Here is a 21,477-nt window from a genome sequence, read left to right as displayed (position 1 = left end):
TAACCAGTTGATCCACTCAGCCATATTCACATCTTCACCCACGTTATTTTCTCCCAAGAGTTTTCCTGTTGGGGAAGTAATAGTATAGTTGATTATCCTATAAGCAAAAGCTTATAGGCTAATGCTATATAGACTACACGCATTCCCTCCCCACCCCCTTGCCAGTAAAGTTTTTAGCAGGCTGGTCAGCAGCTCAGCTCAGTCCGGGCTTGCACTGGTAGGACACACCCCTGCTGCAGCTCTGCATTTAAAGTGTAGAACAGGGGTGTCCAAACTTTTTTCAAAGAGGGCCAGATTTGATGAAGTGAACATGCGTGAGGGCCGACCATTTTGCCTGACATTCTTTGAACCATTAAAATTAAACGCAAATTAACTATTTTATGCAAAGTTTATTGCAAACGGCATACTTTTCATTTCGTCACATGGATGACAAATCTAAACAGGTGTTAAATCACTCTGCCTTTCATATCTGAAGGCCAGATGAAAAAAAAATCCAGGAAGCTGAAATATATGTCAGGAACATTGTAAAGTACATTACATATTATTGGTAATAAAGGTTGTCTGTCAACTTTTAAGTTCAAAAAATATGAACAGGAACATAACACCAAGTATACATGTTGTGTTCAAATATATTTATAACTGATTTAGACCAACTGACATTAACTGAGATTTTACAATGTATTCATCTCAATACATATGGATTCGTTGGGGGCCATAAAAGATAGATATTGCCAAATTACCTGGGGGGCCGTATTAAACCGGAACACGGGCCGCAATTGGCCCGCGGGCCGGACTTTGGACATGCCTGGTGTAGAAGGAGCCAGGCCGGCAGCCCAACTCAGTTCTGGCTTGTGCTGTGTCAGGGAGCTCAGACTTCACCCTCCAGCCCCAGATAGGGGCTGCTGCCATCCTGCCCTGCTGCCTCTGTATTAGAGGCATCCGCAGGGGGACAGGCAGCCAGTCCGGGAGGGGAGCTGGTTTTTAAAGGCAGCAGCGCAGAGTGGCAGGGGCCTCCTCAGGAGTGCACTGACTGCAAGAGTGGCCTTGCCTTTACAAATAAATGGATTAATCAGGTTTAGGTTTGAATCTGAAAAAGTGGCCTTGCCGCGTCCGCCATCGGTGCACTGCACTTGGGAACTAGCGAGCCAAACCGAGAGGGCGCACGCACCAGTGAAGAAACTCACCCCCGGGAAGGAAGCAAACGCCAGGAAACATTTTGCGGGAAACTAGCAACAAACGAACCCAAAAGCCTGGGCGGGGCACAGCAACTCGGAGCTCCCCTCCCCCGCCCCCTTCACAATTGTAAACCTCGCCCGGGGCAGGAAGGGGATGTGCGCGTCCCTTTCACTGCGGGCCTGGCCTTTCACACCGACCCGAGGTTCCTTTTTCACAGTGCATTAGATCCCCCAGCAGCCGGCTCTGCAGACCCCCGGGCCGATGCCTGGCAGAGCAGCGGGGCATCTTGCCAGGGGTGGAAGCCTCGGGGGAAGTCTCCAAGCCCCGCTCTCGAGGGTTTCGTTGAGGGGAGCAAAGGAGGAGCCAGGGTCCCGGGCAGAGCGTGCAAGAGGCTCAGGGCTTTGCCGGGGTGGGACGGGGACACTTCCCCGGGCAGCGCGTGTGCGGGGCGGGCGGGAGGAGGGAGCCTGCCCCCAGCCCCGCCCCCGCGCCGGCTTTGGCAGCGCGGGCGCCTCATTGAGACTTTCCGCCAACTGGCGCTTTCCCGCCGCTGCTACCAGCGCAGTGCCCGGGCCCGGCCGCGCTCCGCCCGCAGGTGAGTGGCCGCCCGGGGCAGGACCCCCCCGGGGTGTTTCCAGCGGGGGGCGGCCGGGAACTTGCTAGGGAGCAAGTAGTGGAGTGGGGGCCACGTGCATGGGGGAGGGGGGTGACCTGCAGGCGCAGCCTGTGCGCTGTGCCCCCGTGTGCCGCCTGCATGTGCCTGCGTGTGCACCGTATCCCCGTGTGCCGCCTGCATGTGCCTGCGTGTGCACCGTATCCCCGTGTGCCGCGTGCATGTGCCTGCGTGTGCACCGTATCCCCGTGTGCCGCGTGCATGTGCCTGCGTGTGCACCGTGTCCCCGTGTGCCGCCTGCATGTGCCTGCGTGTGCACCGTGTCCCCGTGTGCCACATGCATGTGCCTACATGTGCGCCCTGTGTCTCCGTGTGCCACCTGCGTGTGCGCCCTGTGCTGCCCAGTGCCGCATGCATGTGCCTGCGTGTGCACCGTGTCCCCGTGTGCCGCGTGCATGTGCTTGCCTGTGCACCGTGTCCCCGTGTGCCGCGTGCATGTGCCTGCGTGTGCACCGTGTCCCCGTGTGCCACATGCATGTGCCTACATGTGCGCCCTGTGTCTCCGTGTGCTGCCTGCGTGTGCGCCCTGTGCTGCCCTGTGCCGCATGCATGTGCCTGCCTGTGTGTGACACGTGTGCCACGCACATGTGCTTGTGTACGCACCTTACACGTGCTTGTGTGGGCACCCTATGCTGCCTGTGTGCTGCATGCATGTGCCAGTGTGCACACCTTATGTACAGCTGTGTACGGTATGTATGTGCCTACTTATGTACACACTGTGCAGTTTCACACACTCATGTTTCGTGTGTAAAGTGTGTGTGCCACATGTATGTGTCCTTCCTGCATTATCACTGTGCCATATGTGTGAATATGTGTGTGCACCCTCTGTGTTCAGCACCAGAAGTGGGAGTCCAATGTGTCTGCTGCTCACCTATGCAGCCAATGTACAGTCTTGTGTTCTAGATACCAGCGTGCTCCATGTATCTTTGCCATTCCAAATGCTCATGAGTCCTGTTAGCAGAGCCCTGCGAATATGTGGATATTTGCTTTTGAGGGTATCTGCACTGAAGGATTTGGAGGCGGATATCCATGGCTCATTTTTGTATCAAGAATCCTGCAAATTTGTAGCTATCTTCTTTCTGTCTGCAGATATTCGCGTCCATGGATGTTGATGCGGATTTCTGTGGTTAATTTTTGCGGATACTGATGCAGATGGGGATACAAATTTTGTATCCGCGCTGTCCCTGACACGTGCTTTAAGCCAGTGTATCCAATGTACTCTGTGTGCTGTGTGCTCATGTACGTCATTTATAGTCTGCATGCTATATGTGCATGCTTCTTGTACTGCTTCTGTGTATCCGTGTGTGTTCACAATGCCTTACATGTATATCTGTTTCCCATGTATATTGTCTATGTATACTACATATGCATGGGCATGTTGTATGTTCTATGTGTCGAATGCGTGTGTATTCTCTGTGGATTGTATTCATTTGGAATGTGCATGGCACATAATAGTGTCCTTCATTCTATGTGCAGGCACATACGCTACATATAATCTGTGCGCCTGAGCATGCATGTATATGTTGAGAGTGAATTTTCCCACTGATGGTTCTGTAGTAGTCACACTGTCTTTGTGCACCTGGCTGTATTTTCAAGCACTTTCCTGCTTATGTGTAGGGGGTGGGGGCAGTTTTCCTTTAAACACACAAAACTGTATGAAGAAGAGACACTGAGACAATTCTGTTATCTCCATAAGAGTGGAAAGTTACACATGGAACAACTTTTTTCCTGGATTTATATCCCAGAGTGAGCCAACAGAAGCTACTAGAGTTGCAAAGAGGTGTGGAAATGGTTAAAAATTAGCCTATTAATTCTTAAATAAGGTTAAAATTTTGTCATGAGTATTTTTAGTACAAACCACGGCGAGGCCACGGGTAGTAAACAAAAGTTCACCAAAGCCTGTCCCTGTCTCTGACTTTTATTAAAAATAACTGTGACAAAATAGAGCGGGAGCAGAATCCAGTGCCCATCCTTTGGGCTCCGAGGGCCACCCATAGTGCAGAGTGCAGAGGCACTGGGCCCACAGCTGGGAGCTCTGGGGCAGCTGCAGTGACCCACGCTGCCTACAGCTGATGTGGAAAACATCTCGAGGTGACTGGAAGTCATGGATTCCATGAGTTCTGTGACTCCAGGACAAAATCGGAGACTTACTAAGTAATAGCCACCCCAAAAGACTTCTTATGGAGATCCCTGGCCTCTCATCGTTGGAATAGAAAAGTGAGTAAACCAGGCTGAGTGAGGACAGCAGGGGGTTAGTAGATTTAGAATTAGCTGCTGCCCATTACACTGACGCACAAACTACAATGAGATTTATCTAGGCACTGTGTGTTCTAAAACAGTGTTTGAAGTAGGGGTGTAAAATCCCGTTTAATCAGCTAACTAGTTAAACTTTAGCTTTAACCATTTAAAAGATTAAGCGGATTGGGGGGGGGTCGTTTCAGTCCAGCTGGAGCAGCCCCCACCTATGGTGCTCCCGGCCCTGTAAGGCTCCTGGCCCCATGCGGGGCTGCTGGCTCCCACTCTGATCTGTGGTGCAGTGGGCCTGGTGGGGCTGGAGCAGCAAACAGGGGTTACTCCCACGTGCCAGTGAACCATTCAGGAAGGGTGATGCTTACCCAGCAATGAGTTAACCAGTTACCCATTCGCATCCCAAGTTTGAATGTCTATTGACTCTGCTCCATTGGGTTGCCAACCCTCCAGAATTGGCCTGGAGTCTGCAGGAATCGGCATCAATCTCCCAGAGATTATTGAACGCAACCCTGGAGACCTGAATAGGATATTTTAAGGAAATGACATTACGTCCATGTTGGGAAAACAGTCTCTTGGAAAAGCTTCAGTCAGAGCTGGTGACCTTACTCCTCCACCAAACCCTGACCGCTGAAAGTGAGCAAGCAAGAGAGCGAGAGTTGGCTGTGGAGAATTTGCCCAAGGACTAACTGCGTGTGTGCACTTTGTTTTTCAGACTTCCAGAGGAGAACTTTCTGGGCTTTAATTTTACCTGGCCATGCCGCCTCCAGCTAACACAGGCCTGGCCTACACCCCTCCTGATGGGGGATGGGGATGGGCAGTAGTATTCGGAGCATTCATTTCCATTGGATTTTCATATGCTTTCCCTAAAGCCATAGCTATCTTCTTCAAAGAAATCCAGGATTTCTTTGGCACATCCTACAGTGAGATTGCATGGGTGTCTTCAATTATGTTGGCCACGACCTATGGCGGAGGTGAGTACATCAGACATACCCAGTTGATTTTGTTTTTTTCTAGTAAGGGAGTAGATCCTGACTAATTTGAGACTGTGTGTGTTGGAGGATCAGTTGTCCTTTAGAAAGCTGTACTTGGATAACGAAATCATGTTTAACATGCCACTTAAAGTAAATATTTCAAAATGTGATTGTCAAAAGTGATTTAGGGACATATTGTCAAAGGTATTTAGGTGCCTAAAGATGCAGCTAAGTGCTTAGTGGGTTTACAAAAACACCTATTTAAGCATTTAACTCTGACTGATGGAAATCAGGCACCTAATCTACTTAGATGGCTTGGAATACCTTACTAGGTGCCTTTCTGAATCTTTAGGTGCCTATATAACCTTTGAAATGTTGGGCACTTTGGAGCCTAGATCCTATTCACTTTCAAATGGGATCTGATGTGATTCAGTCCCTTTTGAAAATAGGACTTTGCCTCCAAAGTCAGGTAGGTGCTTTTTACCCGTAACCTTTTATAAAGCCTTGTGTCTTGTTCCAAACTTTTTAAATGTTGTGGCATGTCTAAGAGCGAAATTATGGTGATTATTGATCTGCTTGGCCTTTCAGGATTATCTTTGTCAATTTTGCAGTTGAGCAACCTTAACTGTTACCCAGCTACAAGTGTTTTGTTAAATAGGTAGCTATCAATATCCATAGGTAAGTCACACAGCCAGTTATCCTCCTATTGTCCCCCTTGGCTTGCATTCAGAATTCTCATCCTCAGTATATTCCCCCACCACATCCAATTGCCTTTATGAACATGGGCAATATACAGGACTCAGGGCGGTTGAGGGAGGAGAGAGCATGGGAATAGCATGGTTTGTGTGTGTGTGGTAACTGAGCCTAGGTTGACTGAAGTAGTGAGAGGGGAATGAGGCTGTGGGAGATTTGGGCTGAATAGGCAGGGATGAGAAGCAGTGAGGCTGTAATGCTAGAAGTGCAGATAGAATGAAAGAAATGGGAAAAACCCAGGGAAGTCAGTGTTGGAAAATAATCCAAATGAGTCGAGGGACATGGGATGTGGAACTCAACCTGGTCCTAGAAAAGATTAGGGATGTAAAATCTCGTTTCATCAGTGGTGGAGACTGACATTTTCTACTCAGTAGGATGGAACATGCAGGGTTTCCCTTGTGTGTGTGATGTTTTGGGTGTCCGCTTTTTCAGTACACCGTTGTTCACCTTTGCCCCTGATCTGCTGCATAAATGGTATTAGGATGGCTTGCTGCACACATTCAGAACAGCCTGTTTGATCTCATGTTTTGTGTAGCTTCAGTTACCCAGAACAAATTTTACATCACATCAGGCCCTTTATTGGCAGGAATTTGGACTTTAACCCTCTGTGCCTCTGATAAAGTATCACCTGAGCTCCCTTGGTTGGAGCCAATGAAAGTCTTCCCCACTTTGTTTCCCAAGCTACATCAGTGTGAAGGGGGCATAAGATGTCTGCTTTGACAGCATGCTGGAAATGTTTTCCCTTGCTTTGGCTTCACCAGTAACTTCTCCCAATCAAGGTGGTAGCTATGAAGCAATTTGGCCTGTACAGCAAAGGCATTAAGGACAGGTCTATACTAGATCTGGAAGGTCAACTTAAAATATGTAGCTGGAGTCAGCTTACCTTAAGCCGAGCTTGGCGGCATCCACTCAGCGGGAGGCTGACGCATGCAAACTCTCCTGTTACCCGCACAAATTTTATTATCCCTTCCACGCTGTAGGGACACACACCTTTACCCAGTTTCTAGGGTTCAAGGTGCAACCCTGTGAATTTACACACCCACCCTTACCCAATTCCTAGGGCTCAGTGTAATAACCCGCGGGTTGGCAGGATCGTTAGCCACTTGAAAGAGCCTCACACAGTAATGTCCTTATCCTCTATTTACTGACAATTCCCAAACAAGCAGAATGCACTTGCTAAGCACACAGTGTCATGCTCACCAATCCTGATAAAGGCAGGCAGACTTCCCTTGTTGGTCAGGCAATATCAGTGTCTCTGGTCTTAGGCTGTGTCTCGGAGGTGAGTTCTTCTTTTCCAGGTCTTCCCCCTCCTCCTGGTCCTCTTCCAGCCTTTTCTTCCTTCTGTTACTCCTGATGATCTTTCCCCTCTTCTCCTTCTTGAACCCGTTTTTATAATGAAACCTGGGTCTTGCTTAGCTAGACCGCAACCAATTATTTTAGTATAATTTTACTAATCAACCATAACAAAATTACCTAACCAATCATACCCCACCACCTTACTTGATTTACACCTAGCAAAATTAATTATACAACAGACAGAAACAGTTACAAACCAGACAGATATCATACAGTCAAACAATAGGAAAGTGTAGTGACAATGCTCATAGGACAAGAATTCCACAACATCCTCTATTGATAAGCAGTTTCTTGCCAGACAAAATGGTGTTACGCACAAATTTCTTTATATCTTGAGATCTGTTTCTTTATCTGGTGACAGTGAGGGAGCTATCAGGGCAAAGTCCCCTCCTCACAACCTGGTGTGACACTTTGTAATACAGTGTAGATGGAACGGTGAGTACGTGACTCCAGGCCTTACAGTAATGGCTGCTGCTCTTCAGTCTGGCTGCAGAAGGCGGTTTTGGTTCAGGCCTAGCACAGGCCTTCCAACATGGCTACAGAAAAGCCATATTGTTACACTCCCTTCAGCTTCCCTTCCTCCTTGCGACTGTGAGGAGTATAGGAGCCTGCAAGAGCTGTCCTCCGCATTCAATTTATGGGTCTAAACTAGACCTTCTAAATTGAACACCAGAGCGTCGATCTCCAGCATGGCGAGTGGAGACGTGCGCTGCAATGTCTTTGGGAGTAGCATTGCCAAATATCTAAGACCTTGACCTAATGCCCATGGAAATCAATAGGATTCTTCCCGTTGGCTTCCCTGGCATTGGAACAGACTCTATGGAGAAGCTGGCAGAGTTTCCTGATAACTGGCTACGGTATTCAGCCAAAATCAAGCACTGAACAGAGCAGTGAATGAAGCCGTCCCTTGAATTGTAGCTTATTGTTGTTGGTGACAGGCTGTAGCTACTAAATAGCAATAGTTAGTCACCCTCATAAAACAGAGCTTATTAGGCAGCTATTACGTTTTGCTACTTCCATTGTAACAAGCTGTCTGGGTGGTCTTTGGTTAAAGTAATGTCAATACTGAACCTGAATTGGAATTACAGCAAGTTACTCCCATTTTTACAGCCATAGACTATCCCTTTGCATTCCTTTACAATAAAATGAAACTAGTTTCACCCTGACTGCCTCCCAGTCTAACAAGGCTGCTGTTAGAGACTTGTTTTAGCCTCTGAGAACCCTGATTACTATGTCTGATGGTGTCAGTGGTTCGTAGTCAAGCTTGAAGGGCATATCAAATGGGATCTCACATAGATTTGTTAAGGGCGTGGGTCAGTTCAACATCTTCATAAATGATTTGGATAATGGCATAGAGAATACACTTATAAAATTTGCAAATGGTATCAAGTTAGTTGAAAGTGCTTCAGAGACAGGATTAAAATTCAGCATGATCTTGACAAACTGGAAAAAAGGTCTAGAAGAAATAGGATGAAACAGTTTCCTTCCCTTATGGTCTAATGCACTCTGGGAAGGTTAAAGGCATACCTGTGCTGAATGCTGTATGGATGGTATGGGTGACCTAGTGTTTAATTCAAAAGCCCATTGAAATCAATATGAGTTTTTCAGTGGACTCCAGGGGTCAGTCCCATAAAACCCGTGTCTGCAAGGACCTGAGCATCTCTTTCCATGGGCACGTAGGTTCTCCTTATCTCAGAGGAGTATCCAGAAACATGCAGGCCCATCAGCGCCAACCCACAGGTGAGATATATAATTTTTGTGGAGAGGTTACATTGCTACCCCTGAAGCTCATTTATTGGCTGTGCATTTAATCCCTTTTGCATGGCTATTGATAAACAATCACAGAATCAGAGAAATGTAGGGTAGGAAGGGACCTCGCTGGTCTAGTCCCCTGCATGGACACAGCACTAGGTATTATCCAGCACATTTCTGACAGGTGTATGTCTAACCTGTTCTTAAAAAACCTCCACTGATGGAAAGTCCACAGCCTCCCTATGTAATTTATTACAGTGTTTGATTACCCTGACTGGAAAATTTTGTCTAATGTCTAACTTAAATTGTCCTTGCTGCAATTTAAGGCCATTGACTCTTGTCCTGTCCTTGGTGGATGAAGAGAGCACTTTCTTTTTATCACAGTCTTTTATGTACTTGAAGACTGTTATCATATCTCCTCCTCAGTGATCTCTTCTCCAGATTAAACAAAACCAATTTTTACAGTCTTCCCTTGTGAGTCATAGTTTTTTTTAGACCTTTAATAATTTTTTGTTGTTCTCCTCTGAAATTTCTCCAGTATGTCCACATCTTTCCCAAAGTGTGGTGTCTAGAGGTTGGTACAATACTCCAGTTGAGGTTTTACCAGCACAAAGTAGAGCAGAAGAATAAGTACTCATGTCTTGCTTACAAAAAACCTGCTAACAAATCCCAGAATGATATTGGCTTATTTTTGCATCGGTATTAAATTGTTGACTTATATTTAGTTTGTAACCCTCTGTAACCTCTGGATCATTTTCTGCAGTACTCCTTTATACTTTGATTGATTATTCCTTCCTAAATGTGGAACTTTGCTTTTGTTCTTATTGAGTTTCATCCTATTTATTTTAGATCCTTTCTCCAGTTTGTCAAGATCATTCTGAATTTTGATCCTGTCTCTGAAGCACTTTCAACCCTTCCTAACCTGGTACCATTTGCAAATTTTATAAGTGTACTCTCTATGTCATTATCCAAATCATTTATGAAGATGTTGAATTGACCCACTCCCTTAACAAATCTATGCGGGATCCCATTTGCTATGCCCTTTGAGCTTGACTATGAACCATTGATACATCAGACACTGTAATCAGGCATCTTAAAGGTTAAAACAAGTCTCTAATGGCAGTCTTGTTAGACTGGGCTGCAGTCAGGGTGAAATTCATTTCATGCAGAGGTCCAGAACAAGTTCTGTACATCATTTCAATACCACTCGAGTCCCCTTTTGGGGTTAAATGTATCTGAAGTGGCACGTAAACTTCATGCAGACTCTCTGCACAATGGTGAATTTCATCCTTATTAACTGGCTATTTGGATTTTGATGATGTAGAATGTTACATTGTCTAAAGCCTTGTCAACACAGTGGACACTGTAGCTGTGTCATTGTCGTGTAGACACCGGCTATCATGAAGAAAAGATCTTTTCAATGGGCGTAGTTAATCTTCCCCCTGGAGAGGTGGGAGCCACATCAACAGAAGCATAGTTTAGGCTTGGATTTAGGTCCCCTGCGCTAGGTCAACCTATGTTTTAGGGGTAGACGAGGCCTAAAAAAGCGAACGCAAATGAACGTTGGAAAATAAAGCAACTAGTTTGCTCCTTGGTTTACCTGTTTTGATGCTGATAAGTGCTTTAGGGGTTTTAGCTGTGTTAGTCTGTTACTGAAAAAAATTAAAAAACAACGAATGGTCCTGCACACCTTACAGACTAACAAAAAATTTAAAGGGTATCATGAGCTTTCATGAAGAAGTGGGTTGTACCCACGAAAGCTCATGATGAAACCATCTACATTTTTTGTTAGTCTGTAAGGTGTTTCAGGACTACTTGCTTTTTAAATGCTTTAAGGACAGCCCCGTTTGTAAGTCAAAAATAGATGTTATAAATTAATTATGCTGCTTGAAAGCTGGGATCCCTGTCAGCTTTGAGAGAATATTATTTTTGATATGTCATGGAAGATGGGAGAGATTCCAGAAGACTGGAAAAGGCAAATATAATGCCCTTCTATAAAAAGGGAAATAAGGACAACCCAGGAAACTATGGACCAGTAAGCTTAAAAGTGTTATCATGTTCCCCCTCAGGCTTCCCTTTTCCATACCTCACAAACACAAAGTGCTACCAGACCATTTGTTGTTCAAGTTTATCCTGTAAAGACTAATTCGGCTACTCCCTAACAATTCTAACAGTCTTTCTGCATAGATAAGGCCCTACTTGAATTGCAGGATGATTGTCAAACAATTGTGGCTGAGTTGCAGGCAAGACATGGAAAACTGTGGAAAAGTAATAATGGACTTTTATTAATTGTGATAATTTGGAAAAGCGAAAGAAGACCTGTTTGTTTAAGAAACATTGGCTGGAACATTATAAACACTCAAATATTATGTTAGGCCTGCTTTTTTTTTTTTTTTTTTTTTTTTTTCATAACCAGGCATTTTTCTGCAACTATATGACAGTCACTAATGCTTGGGGTGGCAGCCTGAGCCCCAGCCACTATCAGCTTGGATAAATGGGGTTCTATACTCATGGGCTGTGTCTACACTAGGCCACTTATTCCAGAAAAGCAGCCGCTTTTCCGGAATAACTTGCCAGCTGTCTACACTGGCCACTTGCTTTTCCAGAAAAGCAATGATGATCTACTGTAAAATTTTCAGTGTTTTTCCAGAAAAACTATGCTGCTCCCATTTGGGCAAAAGTCCTTTTCCGGAAAAACTGTTCCGGAAAAGGGCCAGTGTAGACAGCACAGTAGTCTTTTCTGCAAAAAAGCCCCGATCGCGAAAATGACAATCGGGGCTTTTTTCCGGAAAAGCGCGTCTAGATTGGCCATGGACGCTTTTCCGGAAAAAGTGCTTTTCCAGAAAAGCATCCTGCCAATGTAGACGTGCTTTTTCTGGAAATAATTATAACGGAAAACTGTTCTGTTTTAAGCATTTCCGGAAAAGGGTGCCAGTGTAGACGTAGCCATGGAGAAAAAAGTATGCAAAAACTGGATTGTGCAAAATAAGCTAATTGAAATCAAAATTGTGGTAAAAGCCTAATAATGCAGGATCTGCAATTTCTTCAGTATTTCAAATTAAGTAGAGCCTTACTCATAGGTCATACTTTCTAGACCTTTGATCACCTTTTTTTGCTCTCCTTTGGACTTTCTTCAATTTGTCCTGAAATCTGGCACCCAGAACTTGACACAATACTCTAGGTGAGGCCTTATCCACTCGGAGTGGAATTGAATTATTGCTTTGTATGTTTTGCTTACAATGCTCCTGCTAATTCAATCCCCAGAATGATATTTGCCTGCATTTTTGTAGCAGTGTGACACTATAGAACCCCAGATCCCTTTCTGTAGATTCCTTTCCACTGGTCATTTCCCATTTTGTATGTGTGCAACTGATTGTTCCAACCTAGGTAGAGTACTTTGCACTTGTCCTTATTGAATTTCTTCCTGTTTCCATCAGACCCTTTCTCCAGTTTGTCCAGATCATTTTGAATTTTAATCCTGTCCTCCAAAGCACTTTCAGCCCTCCCAGCCTGTCTTCTGCAAACTTTATAAGTGCGCTTTTTATGCCATTATCTAAATAGTTGATGAAGATATCGAACAGAATGGGACCCAGGATCTCTTACCATATGCCCTTGCAGCTTTGCTGTGGATCCCTGATAACGGGGGGTATGTCTACACTACAGCACTAATTCAAACTAACTTAATTCGAATTAGTTAATTTGAACTAAGCTAATTTGAATTAGTGCATCTAGACCTAATAACTAATTCGAATTAGCATTTTGCTAATTTGAAATAGCATGTACACATTGAGTGGACCCTGAACCGAAGTTAAGGTTGGCTGGAACCAGTGCCGGCAGGGCATCAGGTTAGGACTTAAGAGTGTGGAGCTGCTGCCTCAGGCTAGCCGAGGGCTGTGCTTAAAGGGACCCGACCCCCAATGCGGACAGACAGTTCTCAGGGTTCCCCGCTTGCTTGTCTACCTCGATGAGGGACAGCAAAGCAGTCCTGTCTTGGAGTGCCCTGAGTGCCTGTACTCGGCACATCACAGCACATGGCCATCAGCCTGGCTGCCCTTGCCGCAGGCTGCCATCCGGGGGGAGGGGGGTCAATCAGGGAGCTGTCAGGATCCAGGAGGCCCTGCAGGAGAGCTTTCACCCCGAGGAGCCCGCAGAGCCACCCCAGTCCTCCCCATTGGGGGCTCGTGCCCCATTCCTCCCTCACCTCCTTCCACTTACCCCTCCCTAGCCCCCCTTCCTGATGTAAAAAATAAAGGAAACGTGTGTTCAAAAATAGAAACTCTCTTTATTTAACAAATGGGGGGGGGGGTAGGAGAGGGATTAACCTCTGGGGAGACTGGGAAAAGGAGGTGGGAGAGGGGAGGTGGAAACCTGGGAGGAGGGAGCTGGAAAGGGGAAGCCAGGGGAAGAAGGAGGAGGGGAAGTATAAAACTATGGTACACCATATCTTCAGTACTGTGTACAGATATGGTCTCCTTACCTCAAAAAAGGTATTTTGGTCTTGGAAAGGGTTCAGAAAAGGGCAACTACAATGATTAGGGGTTTGGAACAGTTCCCATATAAAGAGAGGCTAAAGTGACTGGGACTTTACAGCTTAGAAAAGAGGAGACTGAGTGGGGATATGATAGAGGTCTATAAAATCATGAGTGGTGTGGAGAGGGTGAATAAAGAAAAGTTCTTCATTAGTTCCCATAATAGAAGGACTAGAGGACACCAAGGCTATGTCTAGACTGCAAGCCTCTTTCGAAAGAGAGCGTCTAGACTGCACGTTGAACTTTCGAAAAAGCGGCTTGCTTTTTCGAAAGAAAGCATCCAGTGAGTCTGGATGCTCTCTTTCGAAGAAGCCCTATTTACATTGAAGAACGCCTTCTTTCGAAAGAGAAACTTTCGAAAGAAGGCGTTCTTCCTCGTGAAATGAGGTTTACCGCCATCGAAAGAAAAGCCGCGTTCTTTCGATTTAATTTCGAAAGAACGCGGCTTGAGTCTGGACGCAGGGGAAGTTTTTTCGGAAAAAGGCTACTTTTCCCGAAAAAACCCCTGAGTCTGGACACAGCCCTAATGAAATGAATGGACAGCAGGTTTAAAACTAATAAAAGAAAGTTCTTCTTCACACAGCACATAGCCAATCTGTGGAACTCCTTGCTACAAGAGGCTGTGAAGGCTAGAACTAGAGAGAAGGCTAGCTTAAAGAGAAGTTAGATAAATTCATGGAGGTTGGGTCCATGGAGTGCTATTAGCCAAGGGGTAGGAATGATGTCCCTGGCCTCTGTTTGTGGAAGGCTGGAGATGGATGGCATGAGACAAATAGCTTGGTCATTGTCTTCGGTCCATCCCCTCCGTGGTATCTGGTGTGGGCCGCTGTTGGCAGACAGGCTACTGGGCTAGATGGACCTTTGGTCTGACCCAGTACGGCCGTTCTTATGTTCTTATGTTCTAAGCTCAGGGCTTAGGGTCGGGGGTTTCACTGGACCAACTTGATTTTCATGCAAACCTGCTCCTGGGTTCGCATGTGGCCTTTGGTGGCCAGGCTGGCAGCTCTCCTGCCCTAGATGGCCACTTTCCTGTGCCTAGTGCGGAGGTCGTGGATGTTGGAGGCCTCCCCCCAAACCTCGATGAGGTCCACGATCTCCGCACTAGACCAGGCGGGCGCCCGCCTCTTGCGGCCCTGGGCAGGCTCCTGGGAGCCGCCAGCTGGTCCTGGGAAGAGGCGGAGGGCTGGATGACTTCGGGTGGCTGGCTCATGTCATGCCAGGTGCAGCGTCTGCTGTCTGGGTGCTGGCAGGCTTGCAACTGGCACAAGCACTGTAGCCAGACCGTGCCCCTTTAAGGGCTCCGGGACTGGGAGAGGGGCAGAAAAGTTTCCCTGGTTTGGCCCAGAGTGGCCACCAGGGCAAGCTGGGTAGGGCTAGCCTCCAACTAGTTCGAATTAAGTGGCTACACAGCCCTTAATTCGAACTACTTAATTCGAACTAGGCGTTAGTCCTCGTAGAATGAAGTTTACCTAGTTTGAATTAAGCACTCCGCTAGTTCGAATTAAGTTCGAACTAGCGGTTTGTATGTATAGACACTATGAAAGTTAATTCGAACTAACGGCTGTTAGTTCGAATTAACTTTGTAGCGGAGACATAGCTGGGTTTCCGAGAACATTTTCCTAAGCAGTATGTACTCACCTTATATAAGTTCTGTCTACATTTCACTGTCCATCCTTGACATGAGAAGACCATGCGCGACAGTGTCATCAAGCCGTAGTAAAGTTAAGAAATACCTGTGATTGTCCCCACATCCATGCTGTATGCAATTGTCTTATCAATACAAATATGCATAACTTGAAGATGCTTTGGACAAAATACCTCATGTAACCTGTTCATTTTAAAGTCACACCCTGCTGGATCTATATCTCTGATTTTGATGCAAAATGCAGGACAATGTAGCACTTTAAAGACTAACAAGATGGTTTATTAGGTGATGAGCTTTCGTGGGCCAGACCCACTTCCTCAGATCAAATAGTGGAAGAAAGTAGTCACAACCATATATACCAAAGGATACCATTAAAAAAATGAACACATATGAAAAGGACAAATCACATTTCAGAACAGGAGAGGGATGCAGGGGGGGGAAAGGAAGGAAGGTAAGTGTCTGTGAATTGATGATATTAGAGGTGGGGAGAGTGGGATGTTTGTGAGCTAATGGTATTAGAGGTGATAATTGGGGACGCTATCTTGGTAATGGGTAAGATAGTTTGAGTGTTTGTTCATTCCTTCTCGGAGAGTTTCGAATTTTAACATGAATGACAGTTCAGATGATTCCCTTTCAAGTGCAGATGTAAAAGGTCTTTGAGGCAGAATGCAGGTGGTTAAGTCATTGAGAGAGTGTCCTTTCTGGTTAAAATGGCAAGAAACTGTTTTTTCTTTGTGATCTTGTCTGATATCTGTTTTGTGGGCATTAATCCTTTGGCGAAGTGTCTGAGATGTTTGTCCAATGTACATAGCAGACGGACACTTTCGGCACATGATAGCATAAATTATATTTCTGGATGCGCAGGAATATGTGTTCTTGATCTTATAACTCACTTGGTTAGGTCCAATAATGGTATCAGCAGAATGAATATGTGGACAAAGCTGGCAACGGGGTTTGTTGCAAGGGAAGGTACCAGGGTTGGTATTAGTGTGGTATGTCCTGTGGTTGTTGGTAAGAATCATCTTGAGGGTAGGTGGTTGTCTATAGGAGACTATGGGTCTGTCTCTCAGAGCCTCTTGGAGTATGGTATCCTGTTCCAGTATAGGCGTAGTTTATTGATAATGTGTTGGACAGGTTTAAGTTGGGGGTTGTAGGTGATGACAAGTGGTGTTCTATTGTTGGTTTTCTTGGGTCTGTCTTGAAGTAGATGGTTTCTAGGTATTCGTCTGGCTCTTTCAATTTGCTTTTTTATTTCTCCGGGTGGGTAGTTGAGGTTTATAAATGCTTGGTAGAGATCCTGAAGCTTCTGGTCTCTGTCAGTGGGATTAGAGCAGATGCGGTTGTATCGAAGGGCTTGGCTATAGACGATGGATCGTGTGGTGTGTTCTGGATGGGAGCTGGAAGCATGTAGGTAACTGTATGAGTCGGTGGGTTTTCTGTAGAGAGTGGTGTCTAATTTTCCATTGTTGATTTGTACTGTGGTGTCCAGGAAGTGGATCTATCGTGTAGAATGGTCCAGACTGAGGTTGATGGTTGGGTGTAGGTTGTTGAAATCTCTGTGGAATATCTCCAGTGTTTCTTGGCCATGTGTCCAGATCATAAAGATGTCATCGATGTACCGTAGGTAGAGGAGGGGTGAAAGGGGACGGGAGTTGAGGAAACGTTGTTCTAGGTCAGCCATAAAGATGTTAGCATACTGTGGGGCCATGTGTGTACCCATGGCTGTGCCGCTGATCTGGAGGTATAAGTTGTTCTCAAACTGGAAATAATTGTGGGTGAGAACAAAGTTACATAGGTCTGCTATCAGGTTGGCAGTAGTGTCCTCTGGGATAGTGTTTCTAATTGCTTGTAATCCGTCTTCATGTGGGATGTTGGTATATAGAGCTTCTACATCCATGGTGGCAAGGATGGTGTTATTGGGGAGGTTATCAATGTTTTGTAGTTTCCTTAGGAAGTCAGTGGTGTCTCGGAGATAGCTGGGGGTGTTGGTTGCGAAGGGTTTGAGAAGAGAGTCTACATAGCTGGATAGACCAGTATTGAGCGTGCCAATACATCTTATTTTGATGTGTGTATCATTCTTGTATGTAAAGTTAGAGGTATGGGATATGGAATGGCTTATGGTTTTAAATGTGCAAATGAGGGTGTTTTCCTCAAGGTTTGGGTGATCACCTGTAAACAGTTTTAAGTCTAAGCAGTGGTTGGTCTTAGGAACACACATGAGGACCCCACCTGTAGGAGTCTGAGCAGGTAATTTTCTGTGAAGGGGTGGAATGTAGAGACAAAGAATTTCTGCCTAAAAAGGCTATTTAAGATGCAGTTTTTCAGGCTTTCATTTTTGGCTGGCATGTCACTCCCAAGAGTGTGAACTAGGGACCCCAGGAAAAATGATCTTCCCTGGATTGGAGGTTTAGCTGGAATAAGAACAGTTTTAGGTTAAGTTTGTGATGAGTTTTAGGGCATTAGACCAAGCGATGCATTTTCTGTTAGTTTAAATTTGTAATTCACTTTGCTCTGCCTGTTCTCACTTGCAACCACTTAAATCCTACTGTTTTTACGTAATACAATCACTTTTATTTGCTATCAAGCTCAGTGTAAATAATTGTTACCTGGGGGAGCGATCAGTGTGCACATCCCCCTTTCATTGTTAAAGGGGGCTTACTGGAATAATTCATTTGGGGTTCTGATCCCATTTGGGGGTTCCCAGATGCTGGGCTGTAACTGCATTCTCCTCAGGCGTGAAGAGATTCAGTGTCTGTATTGCTCTTTGGAGGGGACAGGGCGGTAATCTCAGCTCTGTGCCTTGGATGGGGGAGACCAGGAGATCTGGCCCAGCAGGAAAGGGTGGTGAGAAGCCCCAGAGAGCAGCGTGCTAAGGGTCAGTGGCTTTGTTAGCACTCCGAGAAGCAGCCCCAAGGCGTCTTCTATAGCCGCACCCCATCACAATACCAATGCTTCCTTCCTGTCCCCAAGGCTTGTTACCCTGTTATTATTGGGTATTATTGATTTGAAATGATTTGTTCTCGACAAATCCTCGTGGACTGGTATTTAATTGTCGTATTACCTTCTAGAAGTTTGCCCAAAAAAGCAGTCGTCTGTTTGGGGGTTCAGTTTACAAGCATTTAACTCTTCTCAGATATGGATTGTCACAGATGCAGCTGATGTGGCTTCTATAACCTGAACATGGAGAAATGCACCTGCTGGCCTGCCACCAACAGGGCTGGTGTGGAGGGGCCCGGCTCCATACTCCCAGAAGGGGCAGAGCCTCTGCAGAAGGGACGGAGCTGACAGCAGCCAGCCCTTAGCACTGCCCAGAGCACATGCTGGGCCTTCCCCCCGCCCAGCTCTCAGAGCCCCATGGAGCAGAGGTGCAGTGCTCCTGCAACCTGTCAAAGGGGCCAGGAGGTCCAGGCCCCATTGAACATTTGAAACACCTGGCCTCAGTGTAATTGTCCCCTTTGCACCCCCCACTGTCCATCCTAGACAGATGCCAAGATAACATATGGACTTAATACTTGAATCAGTGCATTCATCAGCCAGGAATGCATATTTTTTGAACGTGGTGAGAATTCTTCACTTTCCCAGCTGCTGAGTCTTTCAGGGTTGTACCTCATGCTTCTAACCAGTCAGTTTCTTGCAGAAATACGGCATTTGCTGGTCACATTCAGAACCATTCCAGTGTCCAGCTTCAGGGTTAGCTAGTGATAATGCATTTAATGTTGACTTCCAGTTTGCAGCCTGTGGTCTCTCTTGCTTAAGTAGAAAGCACAATGCGACAGCTGCATTTGTTCACATGAACGGTATTGTGTCTGCAGCCTTCATAAGGGCCTCACTAAGTGTTTCGAAAATTGGCTTTTGAAAGTGATTGGCTTTGTGGAATCCAGAGGCTCGGTGTGTTGCTGAGTTTTCACAAGGTATGTCATCAGGGGCATGGCGGATCTGTCTGGCAAACCAAGTTCTTCCACTCCTATTGATAGTAACCATGGGAAGCTTTCCTTTTTCTCTTTTTTGCATGATGGGCACAGGAGCCCTCTTTTCTAATTTCAGTAACAACGTGAGACTGACAAACGTCGAGAGGTGGAGACATTTTTTCTTCAGTGGGTAGCTGGATTTGTGCTTTGGACTGTTCAAATGTAAGTCCACCACTTGAAACTTCAGATGACATGTAGGTGTGTTCTCGGTATGTTCTTCATTTTGGTTAGTGTGACCACTTGGGGGATTTGTGATGGGAGAGTTTAGGCAGAGCGTACAACCTCTCCTCCCGCCTCAGGGGAAGTGTAGGGAAATCTCTAGTTCTGCTTTTCACTGAATTCAGAGGGAGCCTCTCCATTGGCATCAGTGGCACCAAAGCTGGCCTCCTGTGCACAGATCTCCTGTCAGGTAGCCAGCACACATCTTGAACCCAGGCCCGCCAAGTGGGAGACATATGCTCTGGGCCACTGAGTAAACTCCTGCTAATACCCCATCACCAGAAGCGGTACTGACTGACTAAGTGAGGTCAGGTGACTAATAGCAGAGTGCTGATTGGGCATCACCAGGCGCAAAGCTTCCTGTCCTGCCCCATCCATGTCTAAGCAACTAGTCACTAGGCCTGTTGCTGCCTAGACCTCTGAGATGAAGTTCCTGCTTCCTTGCCCGATTCCTGCACTTTGTTCTTGTCTCACTTTGTCCTTTGTTCCTTCCACCACACCTCATCCCTGTTCCTGTCACCATGCCCTGACCCCAGTGGCTGACTCCATCTTTCACCCTAGGTGCGACCGCAATCCTGATAATACGCCTGTCTCCAAACACTAGGTCACTAGCCCATGTTTTGGGCCCTGACAGTGCCACACATCTAGTGGAAGTGCAACGCCTCTGCTATCTAGGGGTATGTCTACACTACAAAGTTAATTCGAACTAATTAACTTTGATAGGCACTACACATAGAAACCTCTAGTTCGAACTTAATTCGAAATAGTGGAACGCTTAATTCGAACTAGATAAACCTCATTCTACGAGGACTAACGCCTAGTTCGAATTAAATAGTTCGAATTAAGGGCTGTGTAGCCACTTAATTCGAACTAGTGGGAGGCTAGCCCTCCCCAGCTTTCCCTGGTGGCCACTCTGGGCATCACCAGGGAAACTCTTCTGACCCCCCTCACGGCCCCGGTGTCCTTAAAGGGGCACGGTCTGGCTACGGTGCCTGTGCCAGGTGCAAGCCTGCCAGCACCCAGACAGCAGACTCTGCACCTGGCACGGCACGAGCCGGCCACCCGCTGCCACCCAGCCCTCCGCCTCTTCCCGGGACCAGGCTGGCGGCTCCCAGGAGCCTGCCCAGCTCTGCAATAGGCGGTCGCCCGCCTAGTCTAGCACGGAGATCGTGGACCTCATCCACGACATCCGCACTAGGCACAGGAAAGTGGCCGTCTAGGGCAGGATAGCTGCCAGCCTGGCCACCCAATAGCAGGTTTGCATGAAAATCAGGGTGGTCCAGTGAGACCCCCGACCCTAAGCCCTGAGCTTAGAACATAAGAACATAAGAATGGCCGTACTGGGTCAGACCAAAGGTCCATCTAGCCCAGTAGCCTGTCTGCCAACAGCGGCCAACACTAGGTACCCCGGAAGGGATGGACCGAAGACAAATGACCAAGCCATTTGTCTCGTGCCATCCATCTCCAGCCTTCCACAAACAGAGGCCAGGAACACCATTTCTACCCCCTGGCTAATAGCACTCCATGGACCCAACCTCCATGACTTTATCTAACTTCTCTTTAAACTCTGTTCTAGTTCTAGCCTTCACAGCCTCCTGCAGCAAGGAGTTCCACAGGTTGACTATTTGCGTTGTGAAGAAGAACTTTCTGTTATTAGTTTGAAGCCTGCTACCCATTAATTTCATTTGGTTTCCTCTAGTCCTTCTATTATGGGAACTAATGAAGAACTTTTCTTTATGCACACCACTCATGCTATCATATCCCCCCCCGTCTCCTTTTGTCTAAGCTGAAAAGTCCCAGTCTCTTTAGCCTCTCTTCATATGCGACCTGTTCCAAACCTTGATCATTTTAGTTGCCCTCCCCTCTCCCACCCTCTCTCTTTCCCTCTCCCACCTCCTTTTCCCAGTCTCCCCAGAGGTTAATTCCCCCCCCCCCCAGTTTTGTTCAATAAAGAGAGTTTCTATTTTTGAACACACGTGTCCTTTGTTTTGTACCTCAGGAAGGGGGGCTAGGGAGGGGTAAGTGGAAGGATGTGAGGGAGGAATGGGGTACGAGCCCCCGATGAGGAGGACTGGGGTGGCTTTGCGGGCTCCTCGGGGTGGAAGCTCTCCTGCAGCCCCCCGAGAACCCTCCCCCTGGATGGCAGCCTGCGGCAAGTGCAGCCAGGCTGATGGCCCAGTGCTGT

General features: G+C 46.6%; 1 protein-coding gene across 3 annotated transcripts in view; it reads left to right on the top strand.

Moving 5' to 3' along the window:
* LOC102446585 (monocarboxylate transporter 2-like) overlaps positions 1–21,477 on the top strand; it is a 95,380-nt gene that overhangs the window by 23,464 nt on the left and 50,439 nt on the right. Inside the window, exons 1-2 of one of the 3 annotated variants that reach the window (XM_075938554.2) lie at positions 1,612–1,771; positions 4,812–5,070. The exons of 1 other annotated variant lie outside the window; for it this stretch is intronic. In XM_075938554.2, the coding sequence (XP_075794669.2) occupies positions 4,854–5,070 (217 nt within the window). In that variant the 5' untranslated portion in view covers positions 1,612–1,771; positions 4,812–4,853. Of the gene's footprint in view, positions 1–1,611; positions 1,772–4,811; positions 5,071–9,780; positions 9,857–21,477 lie in introns of those variants that run through there. One more of the 3 variants, XM_075938555.2, reaches the window with a different exon arrangement.

The sequence above is a fragment of the Pelodiscus sinensis genome, chromosome 11 (assembly GCF_052426305.1).
Source record: "Pelodiscus sinensis isolate ZL-2025 chromosome 11, ASM5242630v1, whole genome shotgun sequence".
Lineage (NCBI taxonomy): Eukaryota > Metazoa > Chordata > Testudines > Trionychidae > Pelodiscus > Pelodiscus sinensis.
This window is presented reverse-complemented; position numbering and strand designations above follow the sequence as displayed.